This window comes from Glycine soja, chromosome 8 (genome assembly GCF_004193775.1).
Source record: "Glycine soja cultivar W05 chromosome 8, ASM419377v2, whole genome shotgun sequence".
NCBI classification, from domain to species: Eukaryota; Viridiplantae; Streptophyta; class Magnoliopsida; order Fabales; family Fabaceae; genus Glycine; species Glycine soja.
The window spans coordinates 14,116,704-14,136,089 of NC_041009.1; the positions used below are offsets into that span (position 1 = coordinate 14,116,704).

Genomic DNA, 19,386 nt, shown 5'->3' on the forward strand with positions numbered 1-19,386 from the left:
TTTGCCCTTATTGCCTAGTTTAAAAGAAATTTGATGTGTTATTAGTGACAAGCAGGCAAAATATAGAACTGTAAAGGGAGAAAATATATTTTCTTATTGGGCACCGGAAACAAGTGACTTTACAGCACTGAAAAGGAACTAAAATTCCACTAAAACACTATTTAGGAGGGAGGAGGGAGCCCTAGAATATGAGGCCTAAACACGCACATTGAAAATTAATAACCATGTTATCAGCAACAAGGTTTAGAGTTCAAATTTCAGGCCTCCTATCCCCAAGAACACTAAATGAAAGACAGTATGATTGCCTAGTCCACAACATACTTCAATATATGACAACGCTAACAATGTTATCACAAAGTTATAATCAGTAAATATATGCTGAAAATGTCATACAGTAACACCAAAATACAGATATACTTCAAATACACGACATATATCTTATTTTTGAGGAAAATACATTTTTTTTTTGTCTTCCCCTATATCTAATGGACTAGGGACTAGTGAGAACCAACGAGATAGATTCACAAAATACAATGAAAGCATCCACATAAAAAATAAATTACAAAGGAGCAAAGACTCCTAAAACTGAAACAATCTGTCTCAGAATATCAAATACTATCAATACATTTCAAATAAACAAATTATTTCAAAGAAACTGCTCTATATACCCCTGGTTACTGGCCCACTGTCCAATTATAATAAATAGTGGGTGCAGGGGCTTTTATCTTTGATCATTCAACTAGCTAAGATTGAAATTGGTAATTGCTTCAAACAAATAATCATTGTGGAATGTGAATGACTCCAAATTCCTCAAAAATCAAATGCCATGGCCAAGCACCTGTTTTTTAAAGGATGAATTTTGTATTTTACATCTTCATGTACTACATTGGATCAGCACATTGCTTTCCCCGATCTAAATTTAGCAGAAACTGTTTCTAAGATTGAACCAAAATGCTTGCTTATACTTTTATATACTACATGAATTTTGATGCCCTCTAGTGACATTATGTGAAAAATGAAAACTACTATATAGTCTCATCAACTTCTGAATAAGGCATGGACAACTGGAAGAGATACAAAGAAATAATGTATAAGAGGAAGCAAAATTGTGGGAGTAAGAATGATATTTCAAATACATTATTTACATACCTTGAGTAACTCAAAGACTGCAACTATCTACTCGTTAAAGGCTGAGACTCTTGCATTTGGGAAGATTCAGGGTCGGAATCATCCGAGGTGTCACGAGAGGTTTCTTTTTTCAACTTGCAATTATTATATGCTGCTACCCCAGCAATGGCTGTATAAAAATTTATAAAATGGTTACACAAGCTGCTCTTTTTTCTTAATTAACAATTAACATTATTGACAATTGCTTCTAGTTCAAGACTTGGAACTATTCTAATTTTTACATTGTATCGTCTAGCTTTTGATTTGAGTGAAGCCTTAATAGTTTTGTAAGAAATATTCTGTCAAATTTCAATCACATTGTCTACTTTTAATCACAACGAATTTATCATGTCCACACTCCAGATTAGTACATCAGTGACTATAAATCCATCTAAAATAAACCAAAAACAAAATATGGAATATTTTTTTGGTTTGAGATTGAGATCCTTGACATCCAGAAGTCTCTAAATCCTGCTATCAGTGAATCCTCCTATGGGACCAAAGTTATCCTAGCACCTAGTTTTTTATTCACAATACTTGAACCTAAGACATTACTAAAGGAGAACTAGGCTTCTTAACCTCTTGGACCAACAGGCAATGGTAAACAAAAAGTAGAAGATTGTGCATCACTCTCCACCCTCACCCTAAACAAGGGATTCAAAAAAAGAGAAATTGCTGTAATTGGATAACTGATTGAACCGTGCATACAAATATGGTTCAGGTTGTTGAGACTGAGACAAGAAAGAAGGCCTTAAACTATATTTGCATATGCCTAAACCCCAGGCCAAAAATTAGTTAGTAATAGTTCTCAGCTTATAGCTTTGGGCCCAGGAATCCATTTCTAAGCCAGGGAGCCTCTGTTTTTATACTTACTGCGTTTTGTATACTCCATTTCCATTATTACAATCTCCCTTTAGTTTTGTCTCATCAATAACACACTGCTAGAGTGTTAGTTAGACTCCGACCATATTAGAAACCTGACAATTAGCTGATCTTAGATATTCTCACATTAATTTTCAAAATGAAGGACTATCTTTGATTCTGAGTTTTTAAAATTTGTATAATGCTAATGGCACATAGGCTTCTGGGTAGCACCCAATACTGGGCTATCAATTTTCCTGGACGATTGGATATGTACAAATACTCTGGCATTTGCAGGAAATGTTATGAAAAATCCTCAAAGGCTATATATCTAGTGAGACAGGAAAATTTAGAAGGTCAAACAGAATCAATTACTTACCAATTGCATAACCAAACAAATTGATGAGTGTTAACTTTGTATCAGCAAACAGAACAGCAGACAGTAAGACAACCACCCAATCCTTGACAACTCCGGCAACACGAATGGTTAAAGCACTTGTATGTGTAATCACAAGGAAAACTGATAAGTTTAGAGCAAAAGTACAAAGGCAGTTGAGGATAAGCAAAACAGGTGGGAAGTTCCATGGTCCATGTTCATCCATCTTCGGTTTCTCCAGAAATATCCATGGAAGGAACAAACAAATTGCACTGCAGAAGAATCCAAAATTATTTCCATAGGAATTAATTCACAGTACACAGAATCTATTCAAACATTAGTGTAGCAGTAAGTGAAATTACTAAAAGAAACACTTGCCTGCAGGGACTAACATAATACATCACGGATAAAGGGTTCAACTTAAGACCTTTCCTCTTAACAAAAATCTCCATGAAGATAAGTCTCAGAGCTTCACCAACAACACCTCCCATTTGGTAAACTACTCCAATCCAGTTTATATTTATCTCTCCATAAGAAGCTACTAGAACACCAAAACTAATCACTGACATGATTAATAGCATTTTGTAGCTCATTACCTCAAGTCCTGCAGCTACTCCAAGCACAAAAACAGCTACAGGCACTGTGATTGACAATTGAAGAATCAAAGCATTATGCAATTAGTTGTCATATTGGAGAAAAAGTAACGTGTAAATATATATAATATATAATTACTATAGTACATAATGTACAACTAAGGCAAGTTGATTAACCAATAGATCAGATGGTTTTAAATGCCTTATGATACACATTTGGCAATTATGCTTTCCATTGGTGATTGGTAGATATCCTAAATGGACAAAGATACCTAACTATTATCAATAAACAACAGGATCACTAAAACTTACTAATTGCCTTCAGCATTTGTGCAAAAGCAACAGAAATATACAGGTAGGCAGTATTTCCCAGCCAAAGAGTCATTGCAAACATGGCCCCAATTGGCACTACCGAAGTAGCGTATCTGAAACAATCAAGGTATAATTACAACTGGAATTTGGAAACATCTTATGCATTTAATGCAATAAACTATTAAGGTACATAGACTTGAAGTTAAAAAATTTAAGATATGTGACACACACATACAAGATGTACATGCATAAGCGCAAGCATCAACCAGGAAAGTCCATTCTTACAAAACTAAAGCATGTAAAAGACAACAGAAATTTCACTTAAAAAATTCAAAGAACCTAATCAACAAATATGCAGAAATTTCTTGAGCCGGTCACTTTGCAACAGGATTAGCTCTAGTTTAATTTTTCAATTCAAAACATGGCAGTTGAATTTCTAAAACAAAGTTCACTTATAGAAAAGCCAACAAACAAATGGATTCAATCCATTTCTAGAAACAGCCAACACAAAACACTAAAATTGCAGCTATCCATTGTAAAGTTGTTAACTGGAAATCACAGTTTCACATGCCAATGCCACATCCCTGAAAAAAAAATCTTTTTTATGGTAATACAAAATTACCATTGTTATATCCCAAGTAACATATGTATCACCAGGGAACTGGGATATGAAGGAAAGAGAACAAGTCAACAAGTACATTTAATCAAAAGATTCAAAGAACAATGAAGAATCACTTGAAGTACAACATACAAATGATGTACAGTGGTCAATGTAACAATTTTAATCTTGGAAACAACAAAATAACTTAACTGTAAGTCTCTTAAAGACAAAATCATAAGTCATAACTAAGTCTTGTTATCAGTGTATAGTCTTATACGTAAGTTAAAAAGTAACATATAAGTAACCAAGTGGTTTCATAAGCTCTACAAGCTTACGTAAACTCTAGAGTTTGACAGGCACACAAACATATGTTGAAATTTATTGCTATTATTCTCAATCAGGAAATGTCCTAAGATCCCATTTTTAACATATCATGAGTCACCAACGGCCAGAGCAAGTATGACAGTCAAAACCTTACTATATAAATCAGCTATAAACTACAGAATGCTTCATTATTTACCCACATTTCAGGAGTCATTCCCTCCTCAACCTTCATAACCTGTAAGAAACAGATCATTAACCTGCATTGCATAACAGTAACTGATTAAACAACACAATACACCAAGCTCAAACCCGTACCTTCAGAATCTTGGTTAACACAAAACACAGAACAGAGGAGAAGACCATGTGAAGTAGAGTCAACCCCAAAGGATAAGGGAAGTTAATTTCCTTAGAAGACAAAACCCACTGCAGACAACAAATTGAAAAGACAGAATATGCATCAGCCACATAACAACACAGAATTTCAGCATTTTATCCTTGATTATTCATTCCTTAAATTGAACCAATAAAAAATTAAGCATAAATCTAGCATAAAACACAGAATGCAATAATACTTCCAAAAATCAATCCAGGAGACAGCCAAACCATAAATGACTAAAATCAAAATCCAAACAAGCTCTGATACAAGGCACTCTGCCATTACCAGTTCACCGCCATCAATTCACAAATGAGACACGGCACGCAAAAAATTCCACAAAAGAAGTTAAAAACAAATTGCTTAATTGCCTCATCTCCAACACTGAACCCTACTCCAGAACCAGCCAAATTAAAATTCCTTTACAACTGAACAAAATGCTCAACTACCACTGCCAACCACAACTGACAAATCACTCCTCAGCATATCCAATTCCAATCAACAACAGCCCCCGCAAATTCATGCAAAACAACAATTCACAGACCAGAATAAAACAAATAAAAAAAACAAAATCAAAACCAAAATAGAAACACACAGACAGAGCATCGAATCCTAGCTTTGAAAATCAGCACGAATCCATTTCCGCGATATCTATGAGACAAAGCATTTTCGCGCAATTCACTGGGAAACAAACGGAGAAGAGAATGCGAGAGTTTGAAGTGATAGACGGTAACCTTGTTGAAGAAGATTTGGCCGCTGGAGAGAGTAATGTAGAGAAGAATGTACGCGTAGGTGAGGAAATTACGGTTCTTCAGATCCGCCATTGATGCAAACTGAACCCAACGTTTTTTCTTGTTTCAGCTTATTTACTTCACTGACTTTTTTTTTGCACCTTTCCAAAGATGCATCTGAAACCCGATTCGAAGAACATGTGAAAGGAAATAAAAAGGATTAAATAAAGTTCATTTGAATATAAAAATATATAGAATTTAAATAATACGCAAGAAATATTTTTAATAATTAAATTTTATTAATTTATAATTTCAATTTTGTTACTTTAAAATATGTTTCGTGAATAATAATAATTATAAAATAAAAAAATTTTAAATATATAACTAAATTTAAAATAATTAATGGTTATATATTTAAAATAATAATTAAAGATAAAAAATACAAATTATTATTATTATTATTATTATTATTATTATTATATATATATATCAATTTATTTATGCTAGATTAATAAACTACCCGATTTTTTTCTATTTTAAAATAAGTTTTACAAACTGTTCCTTCTAAAAAAATAATGCATATTTTAATATATGTTTATATAGGCAATAAATTTTGCAATTATTACTTCTTACTTAAGAATATTTTAAAATATATATGAATTTACATCAAAGGAAAAATCATTAGAAGATCAAATCAAAACATCTTGCATATTTGAAAGCCGCAAGCAAACATTGTCCTCTTTACGTGTGGAGGCTGAACTTGGGAGATTTGAGGCTAAGCCTAAAAATGAAGAAAAGTGTATTTTTGTTTGTTGTCAACCTAAGGCCGGGTGTAAGAAATCTGAGGCTGAGCGTGAGGACATTTGAGTTGCGCCCTGATGCCTTTTGTGAAGCTGAGAGCGTGGGAAGCCTTGAGACTAGCGGGAGAACTGTTGATATGGCTTAAGGTGAGATTTTAATTTGAATTTGTTGTTTGAATTTTTTTGTTATGAAGAATTTAAATTTTTAGAATTTTAAAACAGAATTTTAAATAACTAAAAATGTGAAATTTTAATTTTTTTTAAAAGGTGAAAAATTAAAATTTTCTTTGATAAAAATAACCTTTCAAAAATGTTTACGTATTTCCTTTATAACCTTCATCCTCTCTCTTTCACATGAAGGTTTCCGAAATCTCATTCTGGAACTCGCGACCCTTCTCTCACGCCGATGATCCTCTTCTTCAAGAAATACCGTCTTTGCTCCCACAGCGTCGATCTCTTGTGGGCATGGGGACACGTAGAACTGCACCCGCCAGGCGGCAGAGGAGAAGTCGTCACGAAGGGTCTGGACCATGTCGTGTGCCGAGAAGTCGTCACGAAGGATCTGGACCATGTCTTGTGCCGTTAACTGAATGTTGTGGTTGTCTAGTATACTGGTTCCCTCTGTGACTCCTCATGCCGCATCAATATTTTTCTTTTTGAGAGCACATCAATCATATATTCTCTTCTTTTTGTATTTATTTTTTTTTTCACCCTCACAATTTTAATTTTTTTATCCAAACACAATTTTGAAAATAAAAAAATTTCAATTGAAGTATTTGAAATTCTTTGAATTTAAAATTTCTTAAAATTTTAAAAATGTCATTTTGGAGCCATTGATGTTTCAGACCTTCTCTTGGCTTGGAGTGCTAGCTGGAGAGCTTCCCTTGGGTTCCCATGGCTTCTTTAAGCTTTTTCCTTTCTTCTTCATTTTTGTTGCTATATATGTTTATGTGTGGCGAATTTCACCCTTATTAGGGTTTGATGTGGGTGACCCAAAACTCATGTATACTCTCGATGCTTTTAATTTAAGTTTGTTATTCATGTTATATGGTTGGAGTTATCCATTGTATTACTTGCCAAAGAAATAACAGTAATAGAAAAAATGTATGGAAATGTACTTTTTATCATTAAATGACAATGCCGGATATCTTTATATTTGTATGCTTATTTTTAATTAAGTATATATATATATATATATATATATATATATATATATATATATATATATATGTTCAATTTATTTGTTCTTTTTCCTGCTAAACAACTATGCATTTAAAAACATCTCACTTTCTGTTCATTTTTTTCACTTTCTTTCATGAATCAAACATACTTTTATTTTATTAAGGCATCAATAAACATATACTAGGATACCAAGAGGAGGTGGTTTCATGATATTAGATGGGCAAAGTATAATGTGGACGATCCAGTGGGTGATGTATAGTGCTGGGTACTAAAATTTGATTGTTTGGCTTTGTTGAAAATATTGGCACCTGTTTGATGAGTCATATTTTGACACTAGATCATGGTTGGAATCATGGCTTGCGTTTAATGTGGGTGGAGGCATTGTAGCATTAGAATAGGCTGCATAGCTAGTGGATGCAAAATGATCGTGCAGATTAGGGAGCTTTTAGGAAAGGACTGCAGTGTATGTTCCCAGCAAGTAAGGGAAATAGGTACCTAACTTTTTAGCAAATTCTCTTTGTACATGTTTGGATAGACTTTCTTGGTGTACTTTAAGATAGACTTCTTGTTCCTAAGCATTTGCTTCTTTCTGCGTTAATTAGTTGTTGCAAGCTCATGATAGAAGACCTTGCTAAGGTCCCTCTCTTTAAAAGAATCTAGGCTTTGGTCCTTTAGCTCTTCTAACTCACCAATGAAAAAATAACTTTCAAGTTAATATATTGTTAAAAAAAATGTCAAAAGTTCCTCACAAAGACATTACAATAATCAAGGAAAATGAATTAATAGCATATAGATGTATTATTCATTGTTAAGAATTTAAAATATAAAAAGATGACCAAAAAAATGTGAGACCATTTATCTTTATCCAGTATATGTCTATTAAACTTAAAAAAGAAAAAGAATACTCTAGCACTATGTAACCCTATAGTGGACTTTCCTTCTTCAAAGAAACGAGTTATAATGCAACTCATTAAAATTAGACCAAATTACAGTAACACTCTCTGAGATTTGTATAATTACACAAGCATTCCCTGCCTTTCTAACCATTACATTCATTTCCCTTGCCTTTTTAACCATAACATTCATTTCCCTTGTAGAGGGTGTTGAGGGAGTGTCAATGCAATGTTTTCAAACATATAAGGAGGTGTTAGTGTAATGTTTTCAAACTTAAAGGGAATCAATGTAGGAAAATAAAAAGGGAGAGATTATGTGTAATTTGATAAATGCTCAAGGAGGTTTCTGTAATTTGCTCTAAAAATTAATTACAGGATGCAAACTACAATTAACCACTATAAAGTAGAATCATGAACTCTTGCAATATTGATTTCTTGTGGTCCTTTTACATAGTCAATGAAAGCATTCTCTCTAAACTTTATTTTCCAAGCTTTCAACAGTATTCTCAGTTACCAGAGAGTTTGTTCCTTAGTAGAAACACACTTTTTAACACATTAACTTTCATTCGTTAAAATTTGTTGAACATGATGAAATCATAAGTACATAGACCCACTTAACTCTATAATTTCCTTTAAATTTCAACCAATAATAAAACGTATTGAAAGAATCTGTTAAATAATGTAGTACTAGTATTTCTCTCAGTACAATACATCTGCCTCTAAAAGTAATAGGGCACTGAGTATCAGGCTAACATAGTGGTTGCTAAAAGTGCTGCCTATAGTGCGTACAAAATTTGTGGTAGACAAAGATCACACAAATCTAGTTTACAGATGCTTCCCCGAAAGGAGCCTAAGAGAATGGACCTTGCAAAATCACAAGTTCTAAGAACATCCAATGATCTTTTGCTAATTATACAACTTTGGTTTCCTCAGGCCTCAAGAAGCATTATTCCTAAAGGGAGGAAGTAAGTTCAATTGCATAGAACTTACCAAAAAAATTATTCAAAAATGGTCATCTTTTTCGACAGATTGTCATCCCATCTCCAATAGGTACCTGGACTCTCCAAAAGAGTTAAAAGATTATAAATCAACTTGACAGAATTCATCTGAAAGTGTATTAATATATAAGCAGAAAAAAATGTTATAACCTACCATACTGATGCTTACACGCTTGTCTTCCATTAACTTTTCATTAAAATTTCTAATGCTGATAGTTTTAGGGTCATTTACCTGCACATGGTACATTAAGTCAACTTCATTTAACTGGAATATGGAAATGAAGCATAACACAGAAGAATATATTCACCAGCGGGTCAGAGACTTTTCCATGCCAAAGGACATTATCAATTACAATAAGACCTCCAACCCTCACCTGCAACAGTAAATTATTCTGTGCATCAGTATAACAGTTCATAGGAACTAAGAAAAGATTTTTTGAATGCCTTTGACCATGTTATTATGTTCTTACCAGCTGTAGTAGCAGTTCAAAATATTTCTCGTTCATTTTTTTCTCAGCATCAATAAACGCAAAATCATAGCTGCATGAAAAGGAAATATTTCTTAAATTCTATTTTACTTGTTTTTTCTCTGACAATGTCATATCATATAGATGGCACCCTTGATTGACAATGAATATTGAAAGAGAACATAGCAAATGTGGAAGAGTTCCTAACCACAATAGCAGAATGAGAAATATCAAATCATATCATTGTGATGTTGAAAATCCAAATACCTTCCTGCTTCACCATTCAGAATTAAAGATTCTAGGGAATCCATTGCAAGTCCAAGTTTTACATCCACCTAGAGTGAGTTATGTCAAAACATCAGAAAATAAAGGCAGTACATAAGTATATAACAAAATGAGCCCATATATTCCAAAGAGATAAACAGAAATTTGGAACCTTTTCAAATCAAAAGTATATGAGCAGCATATACCTTATGTGAAACACCAGCTAGCTGATAATACTTCTTGGCAACATCAAGAGATTTGGCATCTCTTTCACAGGCAACTAAATGACCTGATTCTGGCAGAACTAATGCTATGGCTAGTGAAGAGTATCCCTGGGTCAAATTAACAATATAATACCTCATTACATAATGGAAGAGAAGTGGTATCATCTATGTAACATGAAGAAAACTAGTGAATACACTGTATAGTGTATAAAAATGAAGTACATACAGTATAAACACCAACTTCAATACACCGTTCTGCTCCAAGAATCTGCACAAGCATTGCGAGCAGCTGTGCCTGATCAGGGGACACCTATTAAAAAGGCAATGTGTTGTCAACATTTTACTTCTTGATAAGCAAGTGGGATAACGATGTGGAGCATGACAGACAAGAGAGACGGCAAGTGAGACTGCTGTGCATTAAGTTAATTAACAATCAAAGACTGCTATGTCCCCATACACAAGAAGTCTCTAGACTCTAGTTCTTTAACCAAATTGTCAAATTTAGGATTTTTTTCCCTCCAAATGAGATGTAAGTCACTCATGTTTATGCATAAAAAAATATAAAAATAAATAAATAACTCGTAGACAACATATTTTCATTTCATCAAAAGTAGTATATAAATTAACTCAAGTAGTATACAAGTAACTAAACTTTATCTTTATGAGATTGCCAAGCTTTTAAAGAAACACTATTTGCATATTCATAATTAAGAGCAAACCAATATGCTCGGGATAAAGGATTCAAAATAATTGTACCTTTTATTCATTATTTGTTGTTATTCAAGGATTCATAATTACAAGCAGACCAATATGTTCAGCAGAAATGATTAATCATGTATAGCATCAATAGAAACAAATAATGAATAAAAGGTACAATTATGCTACCCTACTTTCATAAAACCAAATGTGAAGTAGAAGCCCTTGCTTGCATGTTGAAGACATAATACATAAACATAAACTCAATATTTATATTAGTAAACTGTGCAAGTAAATTTGCACAAGAATAAAATGATTGGAGGCACCTGCATCTGACTTCCACGCATAGAGGCGGTCTCCTGTCGCAATTGCCTTAGAATCTGAAATGCAACTGCTTTACAATAAGTACGAAGGGCAACTTAATGAACACAGATTATCACAGTTGATATATGGAGCAATCGGTATGTTCCTGAGTCCTTACCTCTGGTTCTCGAACATTTTTTAGGACATAGTCATAAAGGCGGGGAGTGAGACTAACAACTTGCTTGTTGCTATAGTTTTCATCATTGGAAATAACAAACTCACTGGTGGAGCAGCTTCTGACAATTCGTTTCCACCTGCATCTGCATTCCCTGAAACGGAAGCAACAAGAAGAAGCACTGCAGTTCCACCTTTTTGGTGAGACATGAAGGGCTCCATTAGAAATAGCCCAAGTTGAAGAAAACGAATGAAAGCTTGCAGGTCTCTGTAGAGAAGCTAAAGGAAATTCATGGGGCAACATTGACCCCTGATGAAGCACCGAGTTGATGCTACTATTTGCCATAACCATACAACCTTGTAAGTCAACAACTTATCTTCCTCGTACCCCTCACTTTCAAGTACCCTTCTGCTTTTTTTTCCTAAGAGGCAATTTTACAAACACATGGTTGGCATTGGACTTAGACCAACAGAAGATGCCCACCAACCTAACTATGACTAAAATGATTCTTAGTAGGACACAATCTATCTTACAAGCCACAAACACAATCTATATTACCATCCAAAGCCAAAATTACAAAGGATGTTAGGAAAATTTTAAATTTTAAGAAAAATTAGTTTGGGAGTAATGTAACATCCTACGATTCTTTCTAATAATTTATAATGAAAGTATTAAAGAAAAAATAAATATATCCAACATCTTGAAAATATTAAAAACATTTAAGATAAGGTATGATATTTTAAAATTGTTATTATTTTTTTAAAATAAAGGGACAAATATAATTTTTGAAAAATACATTAATCTATGCATCGACTGATAATAATATATATATAAAAAAAGAGCTTGAATTGAAACTTATAGAGGGTGTTGGTGGGTCAGCTCATTCATTATTCATTTGAATTTTGGAGTACTTTTCGAGACGCTGCATGCACAGTGCATGCACTGTACACTTATCTATCCGCAAAGAGTTTTATCAATTTATTGCGGTTTAAGGTAGGCTCTCGTAATCGTTGCCATTAATTCATGTTTCAAAATCTATAGTCATAGAAATAACGTAATAAAATAAAATAATTATTTATTTATATAAAAATAAATCAATATTTTGTGATGTGAATGTTTTATGATAAAATAAAAAATATTTTTATTTATACTCTCAAGTTTTTTTGAAAAAAGTTTGAATGAAATAAAATAAAATAACTTATAACATATTTCATCTTATTTACAAAAACTAAATAACAAAGTTGGTGTCATTTTATTTCATTTCATTCTATTTATCTAAGTGTATTCTTTTTTTTCACTCAGCAAAAAAAAAGTGTATCATTTTTTTTATTAGCGCTATCTAAGTGTATTCTAAATCTATTTAGGGTTGGTAAATATTTTTTATATAGTAGGGTTGGTAAATATAATGATAGGTTTTAAGCTGGATAAGTATAATGATTTTTCAATAGCTTCGTATATCATGATTTTGGTTTATTTTGTAACCTTATTTTTTATTATTACTTTATTGAAATAAACCTAAAAAATAATAATATTTATTTAGGCTAAATTACTATGTCAGTCAATATACTTTCATTAGTGACTAAAATGAAATATAATTAAAAAGATTTAACGGGGTTTTTATATTTTTAATGTTTTTCGAGTAAATGAAAAATTAAAGGAGACAAAGGCATAAGGACAGAAAAAAGAAGGATCAGGATTCAGGACTCCGAAGTTTGAAATAGCTGCACGTGATCCTTCACCTTTATTTTTTTTTTGTTTTTGTTTTATGTTAATAGATTGGGTTAAATGTGCTGAATAAAATATCAGCCCTTGGATCTTACCTCCAGGGTTCAAATTGGAACTGCAGATGAACGAATTAGGAAAAAGAAAGGGATGACAATTTAATCAGAATATAGGAGGGAGACGTAAGATATGAGAAAATTGACATATGTGGCTGAATTGCAGTCAATAAAATTTGTTATTCACATATATAAATATCAAAACATTATCTAAAAAAAATGGTACTAATATACGTCTTTCCTTTTTAAATCACTTACCACAACAACAGAAGCAACTTAATCTATGTATAGTGTGTGTTTGACGTAAAAAAATAATTATTAGCTTCTAAAAATCGCGTATAAAATTTTAAAAATATGTGAAATCAAACACATTATAGTCATTAAAGGGGTTAATAAGTTCAGTTAGTTGAGTTAGTTCAAGAAGATGTGTAAAATATTATAAATCTTCTGATGCATATTTTTAATTGCTACAAATAAAAAAAACATGTGTCAAGACGCCATTAGTAATCATGTAATCTTTTGAAAATGGGTAAATTTGAAGTGATGACGCATATTGTCTTAGTAAGATGATAGATGCTCCTGCCTATACTTTACATTATCTATAGGCATATATAGCCTAATCCGCTTGCACCACTTCTTCACACAAGGGCAATGGCACATGATGAGAGGGTACTATTATTCTTCTGTTTTCAGGACTCCAAACACATATGAAAAAGATAGGAACAAATAAACAGTTTCTCTCATATATAGATATATATTTTTTTCTTTTTCATTATTATTTAGAGATGGAAATGATAATGGAGAAACAAAAGAGTGCTGTGAAACACACAAGGCGTTTGTGGCTGAGAAGCACCTCACTTTGTTGATGAGATTTGGTTCAAAATAATGCTCACCTCCAAAAGCTCATCCACTTCAAAAAAAATTCCAATTCTCCTTTCCTTTCATTTGCACGTATACACATTACAACAAGTTTTTTTTTTTTTTTGAGGCCCATCTAACTTTGTCTCTATTCCACCACGTATTTATCAGCCCTTGCTATTTTTCACTTCACTTCCGTTCTGTTTCTATCCCTCACTAGGAGCTCTTCTCCATTGGTTCTTCATCTGCATGCACACACTTGCATAGTTTTGGAAACCAAGGTCTGGTTTTTGTTTCTCATCAGTCATATATATATAGTTTGTTTCCAACTTTCCATGCTCAATATGTCACAACTTTATGTGGTCTTTATAGTCATGCTTCTTTGTTTAAGACAGACTATAGCAGAAATGAAGATTGAATAGTAGTGTTTGTGTTGTGTGTATGCCAATGATTTCAATCTTGGTGGTTTGTTAAACTCACTTTGTGTATGAGTTTCATGCTCACTATTATTTGCTGAACCAAGTTTTGTGTTTGGATAGCTTAAAGCATCAATCTTCTTTGCATCTTTTTTTTTTTTTGTTGTTACTCCTTTTTATGTATATATACATGTTGTTGATCCTTTTTATATATCATGCTTTTGTAGACTTTTTAGAAGGCTTCAGCTATGTGATGATGGGGGGAATACTATGTTGAAATATTAGAGGAAAACCACAGCATGTAGCTTTGATTTTTTATTTTTTTTTTGGCAGAGGTTTTCATTATGTAACTTATTTATATCTTATACTGCCATTATTTTTGCTTTTAAGTTTTAATTTCCATTTGAAGTTCAATATTGTAGCATATCCAAAGTCTTTATTTTTTTTTCCTCTTTAATCCAAAAATCTGGGAAATTTTAGGAAATTTTTTCCAAGTTCCAATTATTTATTTATTTGAAAATTCTCACAGCTGAAATCTGCCACAAGATTTACTATTTAGATTATTCCGAAGATTTTGGGTTGGCATAGTAGTTTTCTTCCTATATCAACCCATACTAGTTTCTTGGAATATCTTAAACCTTGTAGCTACAGATTATGTGAAAGAACATAATTGAAGATATAAGTTTTTCTTTATGTAGAATTTTTGAAGGGTAGCATCAACAAGAAGTTCTGAAAATGGAGATCACCAATGTCAGCGAGTATGAAGCTATTGCAAAGCAGAAGTTGCCAAAGATGGTGTTTGACTACTACGCATCTGGTGCAGAGGACCAGTGGACTCTGCAGGAGAACAGAAATGCCTTTTCCAGAATTTTGTAAGATTTTTTTCATGCATACTTTTACAGTAGTTATCTACAAAACTATAATGTCTAGTTATGTTCCTTAGATATTTCATGTACCTGTATTTCTAAGAATAGAAACAAATGTTGATATGATGAATATATGATCGATAAATATACAGGTTTCGGCCACGTATTCTTATTGATGTGAGCAAGATAGACATCACAACTACTGTCCTGGGCTTCAAAATATCCATGCCAATCATGCTTGCCCCAACAGCCATGCAGAAAATGGCTCATCCTGAGGGTATAATTGTTTGTCCTTTACATTCTCTTGGATTAGTAAATTTTCAGTTGTGGTATTACAGTATTGTGTGCATTTTGCCAAAAGGAAAGACTGAGAGAAGATAATTCTATAGTTTCTAATAATGTATTGGTTTAATGAGTAAGCAGAGTTCTATTCCTAATCAATTTCATCAAGATATGTAACCCAACAAAAAATTTAGCAAGATAAAATCCTTGCAATTGAATTGCATATGCATACTCACCAAATGACACATGCTAGAGAATTTGAGAAACTAATCAACCAAAAGACTTCTATCATTTAATACTTAGCAGTTTTTACAAAGAAACTACATTGCAGCTTCTACCTAAGCCTTCATTTTTTATATATTTTGGCCAATCAAATGTCAGATATTAGACATATAGGTCAATCACACGTCAGACATGTAGTGGTATATCAATTAATGTCTTGATAATCCTAACATGTTTCATAGTTCTGTTATGTGATTCTATTTGTTACACGCAAAAGATTGTACAGGAGCCTAATGTGATTGGTCATCAGTATTCTGAGAACATTCTTATCATCTAGTTCTGATAAATGGATAATAATAAAATCTGACTTTTTATTTGGAAAACATTACAATAGGGCAGTAGGGAGAAATTTAAATTTGTTGAATTTTTTGTTTATATGGAGTAGTTTAATTCCAATTCCCCTTTGCTTGCACTGCTAAACCAACTACCGAGAGCATGGATTTGTGTTTGATGATATATACACTTTTTCTTATGCAGGAGAATATGCAACAGCAAGAGCTGCATCTGCTGCTGGAACAATCATGGTACTTCTCTTTTATGTTCATATTCCTCTTAATTAGGGAACTAGTAGTGCTTCACTTGATTAATCACCATATATTCTGGAATCAATGATTCACTTCAGCATAGACAATTTTGTAATTTGCAATTGGTGGATTTGCTAAGGATCTGTTATTTTCTCCCTTGTACATCATACCAGAATATTTCATTCATGAACACTCACTCCAATTAACTTAATAAGATTGTATGCTTGAAAAATTTATTTGTTGTTAATCAATGATAAGCTCTATGTTCTTTATTGATGAGTAATATTTTGGTTCTTTCAGACTTTGTCTTCATGGGCTACTTCAAGTGTTGAAGAGGTAGCTTCAACAGGACCTGGCATTCGCTTTTTCCAGCTATATGTAAGCTTCAAAAGCTTTTATTCAGTTCCATTTCACTGTTTATTTGAACTTTTGGTACAATAGTTTGTTTTACTTGAATGATTTGTTCTCCTTTCTTTAGGTGTACAAGGACAGGAATGTGGTTGCTCAGCTTGTGAGAAGAGCTGAAAGGGCTGGATTCAAAGCCATTGCCCTTACTGTTGATACCCCAAGACTAGGACGCAGAGAAGCTGATATCAAGAACAGGTATAACTCTCCACTTAAAACTTGTTATACCACTTTCTTAATCGATATGATTAGCTTTTCTTTAAAGTTTCAGCCTTATCCTTGCAATTAAAATTAGTTGTAAAATGTCTATTACAGATTCACACTGCCACCATTTTTGACATTGAAGAACTTTGAAGGATTGGACCTTGGAAAGATGGACAAAGTAAGATGAGTCATCACAGAACTATTCATGTAGGTTAATTTTCTTTTCTTTATCACTAATTGAATTCTTGTCATGATCCTTTCAGGCTGATGACTCTGGACTTGCTTCATATGTTGCCGGTCAAATTGATCGTACTCTTAGCTGGAAGGTATGTTAGATAATCAAATAAGGCATTTTCTTTTTCCTTTGTTGTTATTATCCTGTTCCTATTGCAGGCAAGATTTAATAAAGTGAAATCAATTTAACAAAGCATTGACAACACAAAGATTTTATACACTATCATATAATCATAGATTGCCGTGTGTGAAACTGAAAGGTTGTTAACTTGTATTATAATTACTTTAAAAGTCATACTGATGATGATTCCTAATTAGTTGACAACTTTATTTTCCCAATTCATTGATTTGATTCGTGATTTGCTTGCAAGCTAATATTCCTGCATCCCTCAGAGGAGTGTAGAGTAATAAGTTCAACTAAATCATAGTTTACATTTTGTTTATGTATACATATTCCACTGAATAGAGTCCACCATCTAAATAATCCTTGTTAATTTTGTAGGATGTGAAGTGGCTTCAAACAATCACCAAACTGCCAATTCTGGTGAAGGGTGTGCTGACTGCTGAGGACAGTAAGAAAAACCAAAGCTGCTTTCAATTTCATCTGTTCTCTCCCTCTTTGAATATTTTACTAATGCCTTCATTCCAACATGGCAGCAAGGATAGCTGTACAAAGTGGTGCAGCTGGAATTATAGTGTCCAATCACGGAGCTAGACAACTTGATTATGTTCCAGCCACTATATCAGCCTTAGAAGAGGTACATATAAACTTAGTCACCTTGAAACTTCTACACACTCATTTTAAGGCTGTTACATATACTTCTGTTATTGATACTTAGGTTGTCAAAGCTGCTGAAGGTCGTGTTCCTGTATTTTTGGATGGTGGTGTTCGCCGCGGAACTGATGTCTTCAAGGCATTGGCACTAGGTGCCTCTGGCATATTTGTGAGTACTTCATGACCTCTTTCAAAAGGCTTTTTTCATATTAAGATAGGATTTTTAGATATTAGTTTGCCATACATCATTGACTTCTAAGTTCACACATTCATTGTTCTATGTCAGATTGGACGCCCAGTGGTGTTCTCCTTGGCTGCTGAAGGAGAGGCTGGTGTAAGAAATGTGCTGCGGATGCTACGTGAGGAGTTTGAGCTAACCATGGCTTTGAGTGGTTGCACCTCACTCAAGGATATCACTCGTGATCACATTGTCACTGATTGGGACCAACCACGCACTATCCCCCGCGCCTTGCCAAGATTATGAAAAACTTTTTCCAATGGGGGAAACACTTCTATATATGTTTCATGAACCTGTTCTTCTCATCCTTTCTTTTCCTTTTTGGACAACTCATTTAAACTTGTATTTGGATAACTCTATGCTTAATTTCTAAGCATTAATATGATGATACTTCTGTGGCTACTCTGCTGCTGCATTCACTCATTGTATATTATTAATTTTGAGTCTTTTATCAACTTTTTCTATGTTATTTTTTAATTATCTTCAATATAAAATATCTACTTATTTTGTTGATAATTAATCTTCTCAAAACAAAAATTAACTAATCATCTTTAGTGCATTTTTTATGAATCATATTTTTTTTCTATTGATAATGTCTAAACTTAAAATCTTATTTAAAGAGATCGAATCTAATTTCATTAAAACCAAGTGATGTTGATTACATAAGTTGCTTTCGTTAAATAAAAATTATAATATTTATGAATCTCATTAAAAAATATTGTATCTCTCTTCTTCTATATATAATATTCAACTTTAAAATGATATTTATTCTTTTTTATAAGATTTAATTTATAATATTTTTAGTATTAATTATTTTTAGACTAGAAATATCTCTCAATAAAAAAAAATATTGACAAATTATTAAATGAGAGAGAACTATTAATAAAAAAGATAGTTTAGATAGTTTTAAAAAAAGTTATAAAGTTAAGATAAATTTATTTTATTGTTATCAATTAAATTAATATTTTTTTCTTAATTTTAATAAATTAGGTAATTGGGGAGAGAAATGAGGGAATATATTATAAATACACTTCGCTTAAGTTTAATTTTTTTTTGGGTACACTTGACTGCTAGTCAATCTTTATTTGTTTCTCAAATACATAAAAAAAAGTACTTCTTCTTTTTTACTGAAACATAAAAACACATTATATATTATCTATATTCTATATTTATTTATATAAAAA

General features: G+C 32.6%; 3 protein-coding genes across 6 annotated transcripts; 1 reads left to right on the forward strand and 2 right to left on the reverse strand.

The window, feature by feature from the left end:
• Positions 1-414: 414 nt before the first annotated feature.
• LOC114422157 (probable sugar phosphate/phosphate translocator At3g14410) lies at positions 415-5,536 on the reverse strand. The gene is made up of 8 exons (XM_028388371.1): positions 5,342-5,536; positions 4,550-4,657; positions 4,435-4,469; positions 3,310-3,422; positions 2,783-3,044; positions 2,408-2,676; positions 1,150-1,297; positions 415-1,064 (listed from the first exon to the last, which is right to left on the reverse strand). Exons 1-7 carry the CDS (start codon positions 5,429-5,431, stop codon positions 1,173-1,175), a joined length of 1,002 nt encoding a protein of 333 aa, XP_028244172.1. The 5' UTR covers positions 5,432-5,536; the 3' UTR covers positions 415-1,064; positions 1,150-1,172.
• Positions 5,537-8,850: 3,314 nt separating this feature from the next.
• On the reverse strand, positions 8,851-12,061 carry LOC114423036 (O-methyltransferase MdmC-like). Its single transcript, XM_028389639.1, has 9 exons — positions 11,344-12,061; positions 11,189-11,242; positions 10,393-10,476; positions 10,149-10,274; positions 9,946-10,013; positions 9,682-9,751; positions 9,520-9,585; positions 9,366-9,443; positions 8,851-9,267 (listed from the first exon to the last, which is right to left on the reverse strand). The coding sequence occupies exons 1-9, from the start codon at positions 11,689-11,691 to the stop codon at positions 9,226-9,228; spliced, it is 936 nt and encodes a 311-aa protein (XP_028245440.1). The 5' UTR covers positions 11,692-12,061; the 3' UTR covers positions 8,851-9,225.
• A 2,003-nt stretch (positions 12,062-14,064) lies between these two features.
• On the forward strand, positions 14,065-18,657 carry LOC114422159 ((S)-2-hydroxy-acid oxidase GLO1). 4 transcript variants are annotated; one of them, XM_028388375.1, is made up of 13 exons: positions 14,158-14,257; positions 14,620-14,727; positions 15,091-15,264; positions 15,411-15,535; positions 16,300-16,346; positions 16,647-16,724; positions 16,825-16,949; positions 17,067-17,133; positions 17,219-17,281; positions 17,692-17,761; positions 17,847-17,947; positions 18,029-18,133; positions 18,251-18,448. In XM_028388375.1, the coding sequence occupies exons 3-13, from the start codon at positions 15,128-15,130 to the stop codon at positions 18,446-18,448; spliced, it is 1,116 nt and encodes a 371-aa protein (XP_028244176.1). In that variant the 5' UTR covers positions 14,158-14,257; positions 14,620-14,727; positions 15,091-15,127. The 4 variants fall into 4 exon arrangements, with proteins under 4 accessions (XP_028244174.1, XP_028244176.1, XP_028244175.1 ...); XM_028388373.1 differs by lacking the exon at positions 14,620-14,727 and having other exon boundaries at positions 14,065-14,257; positions 18,251-18,657; XM_028388374.1 differs by lacking the exons at positions 14,158-14,257; positions 14,620-14,727 and adding an exon at positions 14,335-14,461.
• Positions 18,658-19,386: the final 729 nt, after the last annotated feature.

Bases quoted from the DNA above. Each gene is read 5' to 3' on its own strand.
- LOC114422159 (XM_028388373.1), top strand. From the start codon at position 15,128: ATGGAGATCACCAATGTCAGCGAGTATGAAGCTATTGCAAAGCAGAAG. The intron at 16,347-16,646 runs GTACTTCTCTTT...TGGTTCTTTCAG, and splicing joins CTGCTGCTGGAACAATCATG to ACTTTGTCTTCATGGGCTAC. The intron at 16,950-17,066 runs GTATAACTCTCC...TGTCTATTACAG, and splicing joins GAAGCTGATATCAAGAACAG to ATTCACACTGCCACCATTTT.
- LOC114423036 (XM_028389639.1), bottom strand. From the start codon at position 11,691: ATGGTTATGGCAAATAGTAGCATCAACTCGGTGCTTCATCAGGGGTCA. The intron at 9,752-9,945 runs GTATTTGGATTT...CTTTTCATGCAG, and splicing joins CTGAATGGTGAAGCAGGAAG to CTATGATTTTGCGTTTATTG. The intron at 9,268-9,365 runs GTAGGTTATAAC...TGGAGAGTCCAG, and splicing joins AGCGTGTAAGCATCAGTATG to GTACCTATTGGAGATGGGAT.
- LOC114422157 (XM_028388371.1), bottom strand. From the start codon at position 5,431: ATGGCGGATCTGAAGAACCGTAATTTCCTCACCTACGCGTACATTCTT. The intron at 3,045-3,309 runs GTAAGTTTTAGT...TGTCAATCACAG, and splicing joins ACAAATGCTGAAGGCAATTA to TGCCTGTAGCTGTTTTTGTG. The intron at 2,677-2,782 runs GCAAGTGTTTCT...ATTCTTCTGCAG, and splicing joins TATTATGTTAGTCCCTGCAG to TGCAATTTGTTTGTTCCTTC.